At 58.8% G+C, this 12,386-nt stretch overlaps 1 protein-coding gene across 2 annotated transcripts; it reads right to left on the bottom strand.

The window, feature by feature from the left end:
- Positions 1–1,820: 1,820 nt before the first annotated feature.
- Positions 1,821–9,122, bottom strand: WDR18 (WD repeat domain 18). 2 transcript variants are annotated; one of them, XM_020890309.2, is made up of 10 exons: positions 8,890–9,122; positions 7,772–7,882; positions 6,612–6,745; positions 6,276–6,417; positions 5,683–5,826; positions 5,529–5,593; positions 5,281–5,405; positions 4,988–5,154; positions 4,598–4,666; positions 1,821–4,303 (listed from the first exon to the last, which is right to left on the bottom strand). In XM_020890309.2, the coding sequence occupies exons 1-10, from the start codon at positions 9,097–9,099 to the stop codon at positions 4,172–4,174; spliced, it is 1,299 nt and encodes a 432-aa protein (XP_020745968.1). In that variant the 5' UTR covers positions 9,100–9,122; the 3' UTR covers positions 1,821–4,171. The 2 variants fall into 2 exon arrangements, with proteins under 2 accessions (XP_020745968.1, XP_070321369.1); XM_070465268.1 differs by lacking the exon at positions 6,276–6,417.
- Positions 9,123–12,386: the final 3,264 nt, after the last annotated feature.

Below are 12,386 nucleotides of genomic sequence, written 5' to 3'. Positions count from 1 at the left end.
GAGGTTAGTAGCAGGGAGGGATTCTGCATCAAAATTGGTCCCCACACTGACCCCTGGATCCCTCATCCCCCTTCTCCAGCCTGGAAATAATTCCCATTGATAAGGCAGGGAAACTAAGGCCGAGAAGGGGTCAGTGTGCCTCCATAGTCACACAGCAGTACTTCTCCCTCCGCCAGGAGGCAGTGTCTACCCAGACCGACCCCTCTGGGTGCGTTCTACCATCCTGGGCAGCTGGGGAAACTGAAGACGACTTGTCTGATGGGAACCTATAGGGCAGATCTCATGCCCTCCAGCTGTGGGCAGGAAACTTGACCCAGACAGCTCCTCTTCACCCTTCAAGACCCAAAGCCAAATGTCCCTGACTGAAAAATTTCCCTGAAAGATGTAGAACACCCCCTCTCACCCCTGCCTACATTAACTCCATCACACACTTGTCATCTTTTTGCTGCTTTATTTATTTAGTGGGCAACTCTGGGAGACAGGGGTGAGCCTGACTTGTTAACTGCTCTGTCTCCAGTGCTTGCACACAGTAGGCACTCTGCTTGAGCAACTGTTTGGATGAGGACACTTGATTTCATGACTGCTCTAGAACCTTCCATAGCTCCCCTACCAATCCCTCAGCCTCCTATGTTCTCTGTGCCTCCCCATGAGAAACGGCCCCTGGCATGCAGCAGATGCTCAATGAACACTGGTCAAGTAAGGGCCCCAGCGGCGCTGTGCATGGACTCCTCCCATCTCCCATCCCAGGTGGGTGAGTAGAGAAAGCCTCCACAGGAGGACAAGACCCCGCAGGGCACAGGGCAGCAGATCAGTCCAGATCATTCCATCTCTAATGGATGAGTCTACACTCAATTATTTTTTTACACACCCAAAAAAAAATCTCCTTTTGGAGCCAGTGTTCAAGAGGCAGGGAACAAACTCCATTAGATGAATAAAAATGTTAAGTGCCGGCCAGCAGCATAGATTGAATTTTGAGATGACTAATGAGGGCTGGGTGGCTGACTGGCTTCCAAGTGACAAGGCCACTTCATCCAGCCACCTGGCCAGGAGTCCCAGGACAAGGACGGTCATACCAGGGAGTCCCCCCCCCCACCCCATTCTTCTGGGTAAGGTGCTAAGTTGAAAACAGTCCTCAGGGACCACCAGGACATTACTCCATCATGGGGAGAGATGCCTTTGCCAGCATGAGTCCTCCAAAATAGGGACCCAGCCTGGGGAGGGACACTTCCTCACCCTAACATAGCCCTCAGCACAGTCAGTCAATAGACATTGCTAGGGCTGGTTCTAGGAGGCAGGCACATGCCAGAAGGCTCTTCAGGCCCTCCTGGGACTCATGTGGGGGCAGCCCCGGAAGCCCCCACATCTCCCCTCCCACCAGGCCCACTTGGCCACTATCTCCCCATCTCCTGGGCCAGTGAAGGGCCCTGATGGAAACTGGGACTGCCCCCATCTGGGTGACCTGAGGTGGGTGCCTGGCCTCTGCGCCTCAGCTCCCAGCTTTACAGGGCATTGGTAGTAGTTCACATCACACACAAACACAGGCGAGGTTTTTTCCTTAAATGTGGTAAAATATATATAATGCAAAACTCACCATTCCAACCATTTCTAGAGTCTACAGCTCATGCCATTAAGCACATTCACATTGTTGTGCAACCAGCCCCACCGTTGTCTCCAGAACTTTCTCATCTTTCCAAACAGAAACTCTGTCCCCATGAAACACTCCCCAACCCCTCCGCCAGCCCCTGGCCCCACCATCTACTTCCTGTTTCTGTGGATCTGACTCCTTTAGGGACCTCCAGTGAGTGGAATCAGACAGTGTGTCTCCTTCTGGGTCTGGTTTATTTCACTGTGCATTATGTCCTCGAGGTCCAACCAGGTTGTAGCGGGTGTCAGAATCTCTTTTTAAAGGCTGAGTAATATTCCACCGTGCAGAAGGACCACCCTTGCTCATCCATCATCTTTGACAATTTGGTTGTCTCCACTCTTTGGCTGCTGTGAATCACACTGATGTGAACACGGGTGTGTAAACATCTCTTCGAGCCTCCTGCTTTCATTTCTGTGGGCAAGGTACCTGTAGTGGGATTGCTGGGACACATGGTGATTCCATACTTAACTTTTTGATGACCCTCCTGACTATTTGACAGGGCAGCTGTACCCTTTCACCTTCCCACCAACGATGCACAAGTGCTCAGAAGACACCTCCATCATATCCTGACACTTGTTTTTTAAATAACAGCTGTCCTGGTCAGGAGGGGTTTCCATCAACTCAGGCAGTCACCTGAGAATGTCAGGTGCACTCTGCACTTCCCCTTCTGGCAGTGACGGCCCAGGATTCAGGGTCAGGTTGGTTTTCTACAGATTCTCAGACAAGCAACAGGAGTACTGACTGTGCTGGGCACCCGCACAGCTGCACACTGGCTCTTGAAGACTCCTCATGAATCAAGGAGGTACGTTTCCTTTGAGTGACAATACACAGTCTCAGGGCCAGGTGTGGCTTGTCCGTGGCCACGTGGGGATTTCAGGGAAAGGGGCCAGTGGGCTCCAGCCCTTAGAGCCCACCAGGACCTTCTCTGGACTCTGTGTGGCCTATGGAGGGGGAAAGGGGACCTTCCAGGCCCCCATGGACTCATGGCAAGGACAGCTTGGGCGAGGCTGGTTGTGCATTGATTGGAAGCTCTCCCTAGGCCCTGCTGGGACCACCTCTCAGGCCTGAGTCATCACAGTGACCACCCCGGGGTGGGACCCCACCATCCCTACCCAGGGGCGCACTACCCTCAGCCCCTCAGGAGCCATGAGTGACCAAGGTCCCCTCAGCTGCAGCCACAGATATCCTGGGCAAGCCAGGAGGGACCCCAGGACCCAAGTCAGCAGCTGAAGGTCCACAGCTGTGCCAAGGTGCCCCGGAACTTGGCAGTGACAACAGCGCCCCTCCTGCTCAGGGAAGAAGCATGAGCCAGAGGAGGTGACTCCAGAGGCTGACCCTGCCAGCTCCTGCCTGGGACTTCACCAGACACAGAAAACAGTACCCAGGTCTCCAGAACTGGCATCTCCTCCCAAGTCACTGAACGATGAGCTGAGTGCAGTGGCCAGGGTGCAGAGAAGCACCAGGCAGAGGATGGCAGCGCCTGGAAATGGTGCCAGGCAGGCAAGGTAGCCCTAGGCCCCGGGGAAGCCTCAGCCAACCCTGATGCCCTCCCCACCTTCCAGAGCCCCTGGAAACCAAAGGGAGAGGAGGGGAACACTGAGCCCCTAGGTCCTCTTCCCCCACCCTGCTGCCAGGAACCAACCAGGTTCCCTGCTGCTGGAACCTTATTCTGTGTGGGGTGACTGCAATGTGGAGGCCAGCAGGACTCCTCACCTGATGGCCCCAAGTAAACCTGTCTAGGTCTGAGAGCAAGGTGGGCTGTGAGGGGGTTGCAGGGCCCCAGGAGAGGACACCCATCAGCTAAAAGCAGGAGCTGCAGTTACTATAGCACCGGCTAAGTCACATGGATTTTCCGGACCATTAAACAGACTGTCACTTAGGGGCAGCTTTCTGGAAGGTTCCATGGGAGGCTCAGGGCCCAAGTCTGGGCTGGGTTCCAGGTTCCGGCTGGCAGCTAGCAGTGTCCCCGTCTACCCTGCACAGTGTGTACGTATGTGTGGTGCTGGAGGAGGGGAGGTTGGCCTCTTTCGGGCCCTTGACACCAAGAACTTTCTGGTTGAGACGACCCTGGCCCAGAACTGGCTGCCACCCCAGCGTCAGCTGCCCAGAGCCAGGCTGGGGAGACAGGCCTGGTGTGAGCACTCTGCTGTCCCTGAGTTACCCTTGCCCCTGGGGACCTGGCCCATGGCCCAGCCCCCTGGGAGCTGCACAGGGGCGGCAGGTGAGGACCCAGGCTTCTAGTAGTTATGTCTGGGACTCGGACTCTGTGATAGCTGTGGCGAATCCCCCTGGCAGGTCCCACTGCGAGGGTCCTCAGCCCGGTGGGGGCACAAGGAGGCCGAAAGGTAGGATTTCAAGTCTTTTGTTAGAAACAGCAGAGCACCCATGTGACATGGCAGGTCACGGCAGGGCAGCCAGTCAACCCTCGACTGCAACCCTGGTGGGGGTGCCAATCCAAGCGATGGGACCTTGCAGAGAACAGGCTTGGGCCGTGGGCTCTGCCGGCTGAGGGCGAGTCCAGACGTGTCACTTGGTTGGGTGCGTGATGATGCGTGTGGAGAAGTCAAAGAGGTCGCGGTTGATCTTGCGCAGGTTCCGCACCTCGTCTTCCAGCTCAGTCACGCGGATCCGCAGCTGGTCCTGGCCGCCCAGGACGTTCTGGGGGAGGGGCGGGGCGCTCAGACTGGGCCGGGGTTTTGTGGGGAGTTGGGCTCGGACCTCTGCCCTGCCCTGAAGGCCACTGTCCCTACAGTCCAGGATGGTGAGAGGGGGCGCAGGTAGATCCTCTCCAACCAATAGCCTGAGCCAAGCCTGCCGCTAGCAGCCCACCTGAGGTGAGCCTGGCCATCCTGAACCCAGCCCCTCGCCCACCCTGGGCCTCTCCCCTCCAGGCTCGTTCTCCCATCTTTGGGCCCTGCCCCTTCCCCATCTTGGGGTTGCTCCTCCTCCCACCTTCTCCAGCGTGCTGGACATCACCGCCTGCAGCTGCTCCATCCGCTCCAGATAGCTGGGCTCTGACCCCTGAAACACAAGAGCCAAATCAGTCAGCCAGTACCAGGGATGGCCAGGCAGTCAGTCAGTGCCTCCAGCTGGTGGGGACAGGCTGCTGGCCTGGCAAAATGGTTGGACCCTGCTGTTGTTCCAGGCCATTTGTCTCTTGCCGGACACCATCTGGGCGCACCGCTCTGGGCCAGTAGCCAATGCTGGGCACAGGCATCCATCAAGTCCCCTGGAGGGGTATGGAAGCCCCTGCAGTCTTGTGTGGTTCCAGGGCAGAGAGACAGCAGACAGAGCCCAGTCTCAGTGGGAAAGGGTGCCCTGTCCTTGCCAGGTGAGGCATACCTGCTGGTGGAGGCCTAGGCGCAGCATGAGGCCCCCGTGGTGCGGCTCGTCCCCGTGTTCTGCACCTAGCAGGTGCTTGTTGAAGTGGGGCAGGGGCAGGCCTGGTCTGAAGTCGGAGCTCAGCATGCTGACAGGTGCAAGCATGATGCAGGCGTTGGTCACGGGGCCTGGGGGTGGGGTGGGGGAGGTGGTCAGGACCACCCTCAGCCAGGCTGTGCCCTCCACGAGGCAGGCCCTGAGTCCTTCCTCTGCCCTGCCTGGGGTTGGGGAGTGGTGGTGGTGGCCACGCCCACCTTTGAGGGTCACCGTCCTGAGGCACTGCTGGCTCTGCACATCCCAGAGGCGAACGGTCTCATCGTGGGAGCCCGACAGAAGCACGCTGCCGTCCGTGGACACCGACAGGCAGGTCACCTGGTTCCTGATGATGAATGTATCAGCTGGGATGCTCGGGCTGGGGGCGGGGCAGCAGCACGACCAGGCCCGCATTTGTGCCCCAGGGCAGCAACCCCCCTCAACCCCTGTCCCTGCCTGGTCCCCGCACCTGTGCCCTCTGAACACCTTCCCGTGCTCCTGCTCCGGCTGGAAGCTCTTCTCTCTCTGCCCGGGCTGCAGATGCAGGAGGGCAGGTGAGCAGGGGCCTGGCAATGCCTTAGCCCCGAACCCGTCCCCTGACCCTGCTGCCCCCAGACACTCACCCAGGTACAGAGATCGACTTGGAAAATGGAGCCATCACTGCCACCACAGAACATGTAATGCTCAGCCAGGTCCATGGTCACAGCCAGGATGCCCACGTCAAAGAGTACAGACAGCAGCAGCTCACCTGAGGAGACCTCCCACAGCTGGGGGTGGGTGGCGGTGTGAGAGCCAAGGACCAGTTGGGAGGCTGGGTCCCACAGAACCTCCGACAAGCACTGTTGCCACAGGGATCTCAGGGGCTCAGGGACACCTATCCACCACCTACTTCAGTGACTGTCAGCCCCCAGGCCCCCAGCAGTTCAGCCCTGAATCCCCCAACCAGGGACAAAGACCCGAGGACGCCCTTGAATCCCCTAAGGCTTGGTCAGGAGCCACCAGGAGCAGTGGCCAAGTGGGAATTTCCAAGCCGACACAGGCCTAGACTGTCCACCCTCTGGCCGTCCTTGAGGCTGGAAGCGTCGGGGGATCAAGAGCTGTCTGGAGCCGCTGGCTTGGAGGAGGACATTATGTGCTGGCTCCCTTGGGCCAGGAACCTGCCAGCTGGGCTCGGCTCACATCCACTGCGGGGGACGTGGCAGGGTGAGGGTCCTACCTTCACTGTCTGGTCCAGCGAGGCGGTGGCCACCCGGGCTAGGGGCCCCCCAAAGCCGCAGTGCAGGTCTGTGATGGGGAGGGTGTGGCGAGACCAGACGTGCCGGGGGGCAGGGGTCCGGGAGGGATCTGCCTGCAGCACGCTTGGGGAGGGGTTGGGCAGACCTCAGCGGGCATCTCCACGCCCTCATCTCATCTCCAGGTGGTAGCCCGGCCCCCGGTCCTCCTGGTACCAGCCCGCCTGACCCAGAGCCCCTTGCTTCCCGCCCTCATGGTCAAGGCCTTTTCTGCCCAGAGGCCACAGCTGGACGAGGAGCCACTGGGGCCATGGTGCTACCTGCAGAGGCTCCAGGCCAGCACTAGGCAGTCCTTGCCCCCTGAGATGAAGTGGCTGCTGTCCCCCGTGAACTGCAGGCATGACACGTCCTGGTAGTGGCGGCTCAGGATGACTAGAAGGTTCCCTGTGGACACCTGGGGGGAGGAGAACCGGCTTGGTGGGGGGGCCTGCGAGGAGAGCCTACCCCCACGGCCCCTGCACCAGGGCTTCACAGCTCCTGTGACAAGCTGGTCATAGCCTCAAGTGACCACCTTCCGAGTTGGGGGTGGGGGTGGGGCTCATTCTGGGAGCCATGGGGGAGGGGGAGTTTGGGCTCCAGGAGAGGAGGTCCCTGGTGGCAGGGACACCAGGGAAGGACTGGGCAGGGGTGAGAGGGCAGAGATGCTGTGGTAGGATGAACTTCATCACCCAGATAAACGAGTCCACACCCCAACCTCCAAAACCTGTGACCTCACTTGAATATAGTCTTTGGAGATATAATCCATTCAGATGAGGTGACATGGGAATGAGGTGACCACTGTCTCTGTGTGGACACCTGACACAGACACCCAGGCGCTCATCCCGCAGAGGGGAGGGGAGAAGGTCCAGAGTACAGGAGTCAGAGCCCAAGTCAGAGCAGCCCTGTGGGGTGCCCCTTGTGGTCATGACGCACGCTGGCCAGGAATTCTCCTAGAGGGTGGGTCGTCCAGGCCAGGCAGCCTCCACCTGCAGGGGAGACCGACCCCAGACTGTTCCCCCATCAAGAAGGGCCAATCACTGGCAAGCCACCGGAACCGTCTAATGATGGTGGACCGGCTGCTGAAATCTGCCCACACCCCCTGCACTGGCCTAACCACAGCAGAGGAGGATCTCTACCACAGGGTGAGTGCCTCAGTTTCTCTCCCTGCACTTGGGCAAGGCTTCCTAGTTTCAGAATCGCGCAGTGAGGTTTAAGAGCTGGAAGTGAGACTGCCAGCTCCCTCTCCTTTCTGCAACTGGTTGCCGGGCAGGGATCAGGAAAGGCTTTGTCCTGGGACCTTGGACACTGCACTATGCACAGGAACGGAGGTGAGTGTCCCCCCAAATGTAACAGCCTGTCGGTGACAACCCACTCAGTGGTCTGACCAGCAACCCACCCACAGGTTGAGCCCACCCTCGTGTTTCTGAGTCCCTGGGCTCACCTCCCACAGGTATATGTTCTCTGAGATCCCTGCCAGGACGTAGAGGCCATTGGGTGATGTGGTAAGGCAGGTGACTGGTCCGGGACACATGATCTTCTGCTGAAGTTGGTCCTAGAGACAGAAAAGGTGTCTGAGTTTCATGGGGGAGGAAGCTGGGGAAGGGGCAGGAGACAGCCGGTAAGTCCAGGAGCAGAGAGAAGGTGGGGGTGGGGAGGGAAGCGGGGGAGGGGATACTGTGAGCAAATCCATGGTTCAGCAGAGGGATCTGCTCCAATTGATGCTATGCATTGTGGGGGTGGAGGCCTATGGAATCTCTTTCAAGGCAAGACAGCACATCTCTGGACTGGGGGGTCAGAGGGACCCCTGGGTGTTCGGGTGGGGAAGGCACAGAGGGTCCAGGAGGACCCAATGGCCACTTGGCTTTTGCCCTAGTCCAGCATCCCCACTAAAGTGTTGCCTGGGACCTTGAGCCTCAGTTTCCAGATCTCTAAAATGGAACAACTTCTCAAGTTTGTGGACCACACCAGGAAGAGCCAGAACACAGAACCCACCCAAAGAGATGTCAGCTGGCAAAAGCAGGCAGCAAGAAGCGTCAAGGGCTGCATTTTTAAGTTTCTCTGACGTGGGCCCTAATGGCAAAAGGTAGCGTCTTTCGGGACGATTAAATGCACTAGACTCCCGAGTCACCCTTCAGCGGGCTCCCTCAAGCCTCGGACCTTCACCCTCCAAGCTCAGGCTACCGACGGAACCCCTAATGCAAACTCTTTTCAACTAAACTTCTCGCATAACGCACTGGCTGCCCCGCAGGGACCCCAAGGGACCCACCCCGGCCCTCCTTGTGCGCGTGCGCACCGATAGCAACCCCACTCCCACCCCGAAGCAGCTGCCCACTCTCAGCTCGGCGTGTGCGCGCAGCGCCCTAACAGCTCGCAATAAGGACAGGCGCGCGACTCCCTACCTTACCCCCAAAGACCCTAGACCTGCGCTTGCGCAGAACACCTTAACGGGACTACCCACTCCTACCCCGGCTCAGGGTCCATGTAGCCCCCACCGCCCTTTCCCCCGACCCCTGAGCGCCACGCAGCTCGCCAACGGCAACCGGGAGCACGCCGCCGCACCTTCCTCTGAAGCTCCCAGGCGCAGATGTAGTTCTTGCCCAGCTGTGCGGCCAGCAGGTACTCGCCATTGAGTAGCGCCAGGCCGCGGGGCCCGGCCTGGCCTCCGCGGTACGTGAGCAGGTTGGCGCCAGAGTGCAGCTCCCACACAACGCAGCTCCATAACTGGGCCGCCGAGTCCGTACACACGGCCACCTCCATGGGCGCCGCCATCTTGCCTTCTCCACCGCCCCGGACGTGCGTCACCATCAGCGAGACGCGGGCGACTGCGCCGTGCCGGGTAGAGCGGCGCACAGGTTGCCCGGCTCTCGGCGGCCGGCTGTCCTGCGCGTGCGCACACGCCTCAGCGAGGGGGCTGCCCTAGATCCAAGCTGAGTTATCCTCCTGCCCCGCGAAAAATAAGAGGTGCCCCGCCTGGTTAGAGCTCTTAGAAGAATACTTCCAGAAATAGTTGGCGAAACCAAGGCCTAGAGTCTCCTGAGAACAGTTAGTAGCTTCAGAGCCTGGAGGTCTGGCTTGGTTTGCAATGAGCGCTTTTGGCCAAGCACGCAATTTCGCAGACTATGGTTCTTCTAATTGTACAAATACTGAGTACCGACCTTATAGGATCGAGACATTGCACGTAAAACAGGCTACGCTCCTAACATAACAGGTAGTGGTACTCGTGTCCGACTCTTTGCCACCCCATGGGCTGGAGACCACCAGGTTCCTCTGTCCATGGGATTTCCCCGGCAAGAATACTGGAGTGGGTTGCCATTCCCTCCTCCAGGGGATCTTCCATATCCAGAGTTCGAACCCATGTCTCCTGCATTGCGGACCGATTCTTTGCCGGCTGAGCCACCAGGGAAACCCCAACAAAACATGTAGCTGGCGTTCAAAACATAGCCAGTTAGATGTGTGTTTGTGGACCCACGGTCCGCTTCCCCCTGGACCTCGCTTCTTCGGGGGCCACAAAACCCACATTTTAATTTCGGCAACTTGGTGCAGGTCGAACAAATCGTGAGGTCTAGGGAGCACTTAACCTCGTGTCAGAGCTGCCGGCTGCAGGCTGTGTCCTCAAACAATACATTTTAAATAGGGAATTAGTTGCCAACCTTTGAAAACGGAGAATTCGCTCAAAAGTCGCGGTCTCATGCCTGTCCTGGTAGGTGTATCCAGAAGCAATCTGGGTACGTCCCCCAACCCCGCCGCGAGATCTAGGAGGAGAGGATGGGGAAGAGGGGGCCTTCCTGGAGTAGGCGCGGCGCCGGAGCCGGGGACTCCGCAGGCCCAGGCCCGGCCGCCAGGTGGCAGGCTCGAGCCATTCACCGAGATGCCGGAGGGAGTAGCTCCCAGCGCGGGGAACCAACAGCAACAAGCAGCAACCGGGGAGCGGCGGGGGGCGCATAACGGGGTGTCAGGGGGACCGGCCTGATCGGGCGGAAGGGCTTCCCTGAACAGGTGTCCTGAAGAGAAAGAGGGACTGACGCGCGAACAAAGGCCTTGAGGCTGACCGTGGAGGGGGGAGCTGGACATAGGGACCTGGGTTATTTTTTAACCCCAGGGAAGCTAGGGGGTGTGTGTAGAATGTGAAACTGAAGGACTTTTGTAAATTGGAGAGAGGTGGGTGTCCAAATCTCCAGAAACTTCCAAAAGGGGAAACTGAGGCAAGTACTACCTAGTCTGAAGATGAATTGGAGCTAGAAACCCAGTTCCTCAAACTTTTTTTGTTCTTAATGTGAATAAGAAAAATGAAACACCTTGAATGCTTATTTACATTTTCTGGATACTGTTTTCCCCAAACCACATCTTTCTTTGAATCTTGGTCATTCTGTGGAACCCCAGTTGAGAATGGTGACACCCTGAAGCTCCCAGGGGTAGACCAAGGTGGCCTTTTTCCAACCACCAGCTCAGGGCTTGAACCCAGTCCTCCTTCTTAGCATCGGGGCAAGTCACTGACCAGCTCTGGGCCTCAGTTTCCCCAGGGGCCAGTCAGGAATGCTGATTTGAACTCTGGGTTTGCATGCTCCTCTGGGGAGGTCTTCCCTGGCTAAGTTGCCAAGCACCGGGGTTCCAGGAGGAAAGGTGGGCCCTGCAGGTGCAGGTCGCAGGGGGACCCGTTACAAACAGAAGTCGAAGATGTGGAAGCCCAGGCCTGGGCAGGCCAGGGCTCCGCTGGAGGGCAGGCAGCTGCGGTGCAGTCCTGGGCCCCCTCCCTCCCCTCCTTCCCTTTCCCCTCCTCCCCTCCCCAGGGACCCAGCTCAGCCCGGCTGATGTGTGAGGTCAGAGGTCACCCCACCCCCAGCCTGGTTCCGGAATGAGGACAGACCAGTTGTGTCAGAAGGCCAGGACAAAAGCCACACTTTGGGGGCCTCTCAGACCACCCAGTCGCCAGACCTCCTTGGTGCCAGCCTGGCGCCCCGTCCCAGATCCACTAACACTCCTAGGCCTGAAGACATAAGGGTAGGGGCGGGGCAGAACGGGAAACCGAGGCACAGAGGTCTACAGAACAGCTCTGGGTCTAAGCCCCCCAACCCCGTTCTTTATTCCCTACTCGGGTATTGAGTGCCTTCTCTTTCCAGGCTCAGGGTACACTCTGCCCCGTCTCCCGCCCTGCCCACCTGGAGCCGGAGCCCGGGGAGGGGGGTTCTTGTGGGTTGGGGGCGGGGACCGAGAACCCAGGCTCAAATCCAGCGCCTAGCCTGCTAAGTGCACTAATGGCGTTGCGGAAGGCTGATGACTCAAGAGAAAGCCCTCTTCTTCTGGCTTTGGCCTGGCTCCCGCGACTCTGCTGATCAGACGTGGTTTTGAGTTTCACCTCCAGGGAGGCTCCCCGGCCTACTCACAGGCACGGAGTGGGAGGCTCCGCGGGGATCTGAAAGGCTGGGGAGGAGGGGGTGGGGCCCGACACCCTCCCTGCTTCCCTCCCCAGCCTCGGGGCTGTGTAACCTCACGGCCTCTGGGCCCCTCTCTGGGCCTCTTCAGAGGAATGAAGATGCTGGACTGGCCGATCCAGTTTGCCCAGAGGGCCTTTTAAAAAAAAAAAATCACTTTTCCTTTACCTCCCTGGTGGGGGAGGGCAGAGGGGCTCTGAGAGACAGGTGGGTTAACGCCTGTCCTCTGAGTGCCACAGGTCCCCCTGGTTCCCAGAGGCTGGGACCACGTGAATGGGCTATGGGGAGGTGCGTGCACCAGGAGTGAATTGTTTTTCCTCACTCAATGCAGACTTGGGGGCTGACCCAGGCAGGAGGGACCGGCCCAGGCCAGCCGATGCCAGGGAAACAGGTCGCAAGAGGCCAGTCCTACCCACCATTTGGCCATACTGACCTTGAGGCCATTAGGTCCTCTGCTCATGGGGTGGGGGCGAGAGGTGGATGAGGAACGGATGCTCAGAAAATGCACACGGGCTTCCCTTCCAGGTGTGTTGAGCCCAAGGGTCCCAGGGCTGAGTCTGACTCTTGGTCCACTTACTTTGGGTCCTTAGGTCAAGTGTAGAAGTGTGGACTGAACCACAGCCGGAA

This window comes from Odocoileus virginianus, chromosome 3 (genome assembly GCF_023699985.2).
Source record: "Odocoileus virginianus isolate 20LAN1187 ecotype Illinois chromosome 3, Ovbor_1.2, whole genome shotgun sequence".
In the NCBI taxonomy this organism is placed as follows: domain Eukaryota; kingdom Metazoa; phylum Chordata; class Mammalia; order Artiodactyla; family Cervidae; genus Odocoileus; species Odocoileus virginianus.
Note: the sequence above shows the minus strand (reverse complement) of the source record. Positions and strands in the feature narration are given on the sequence as shown.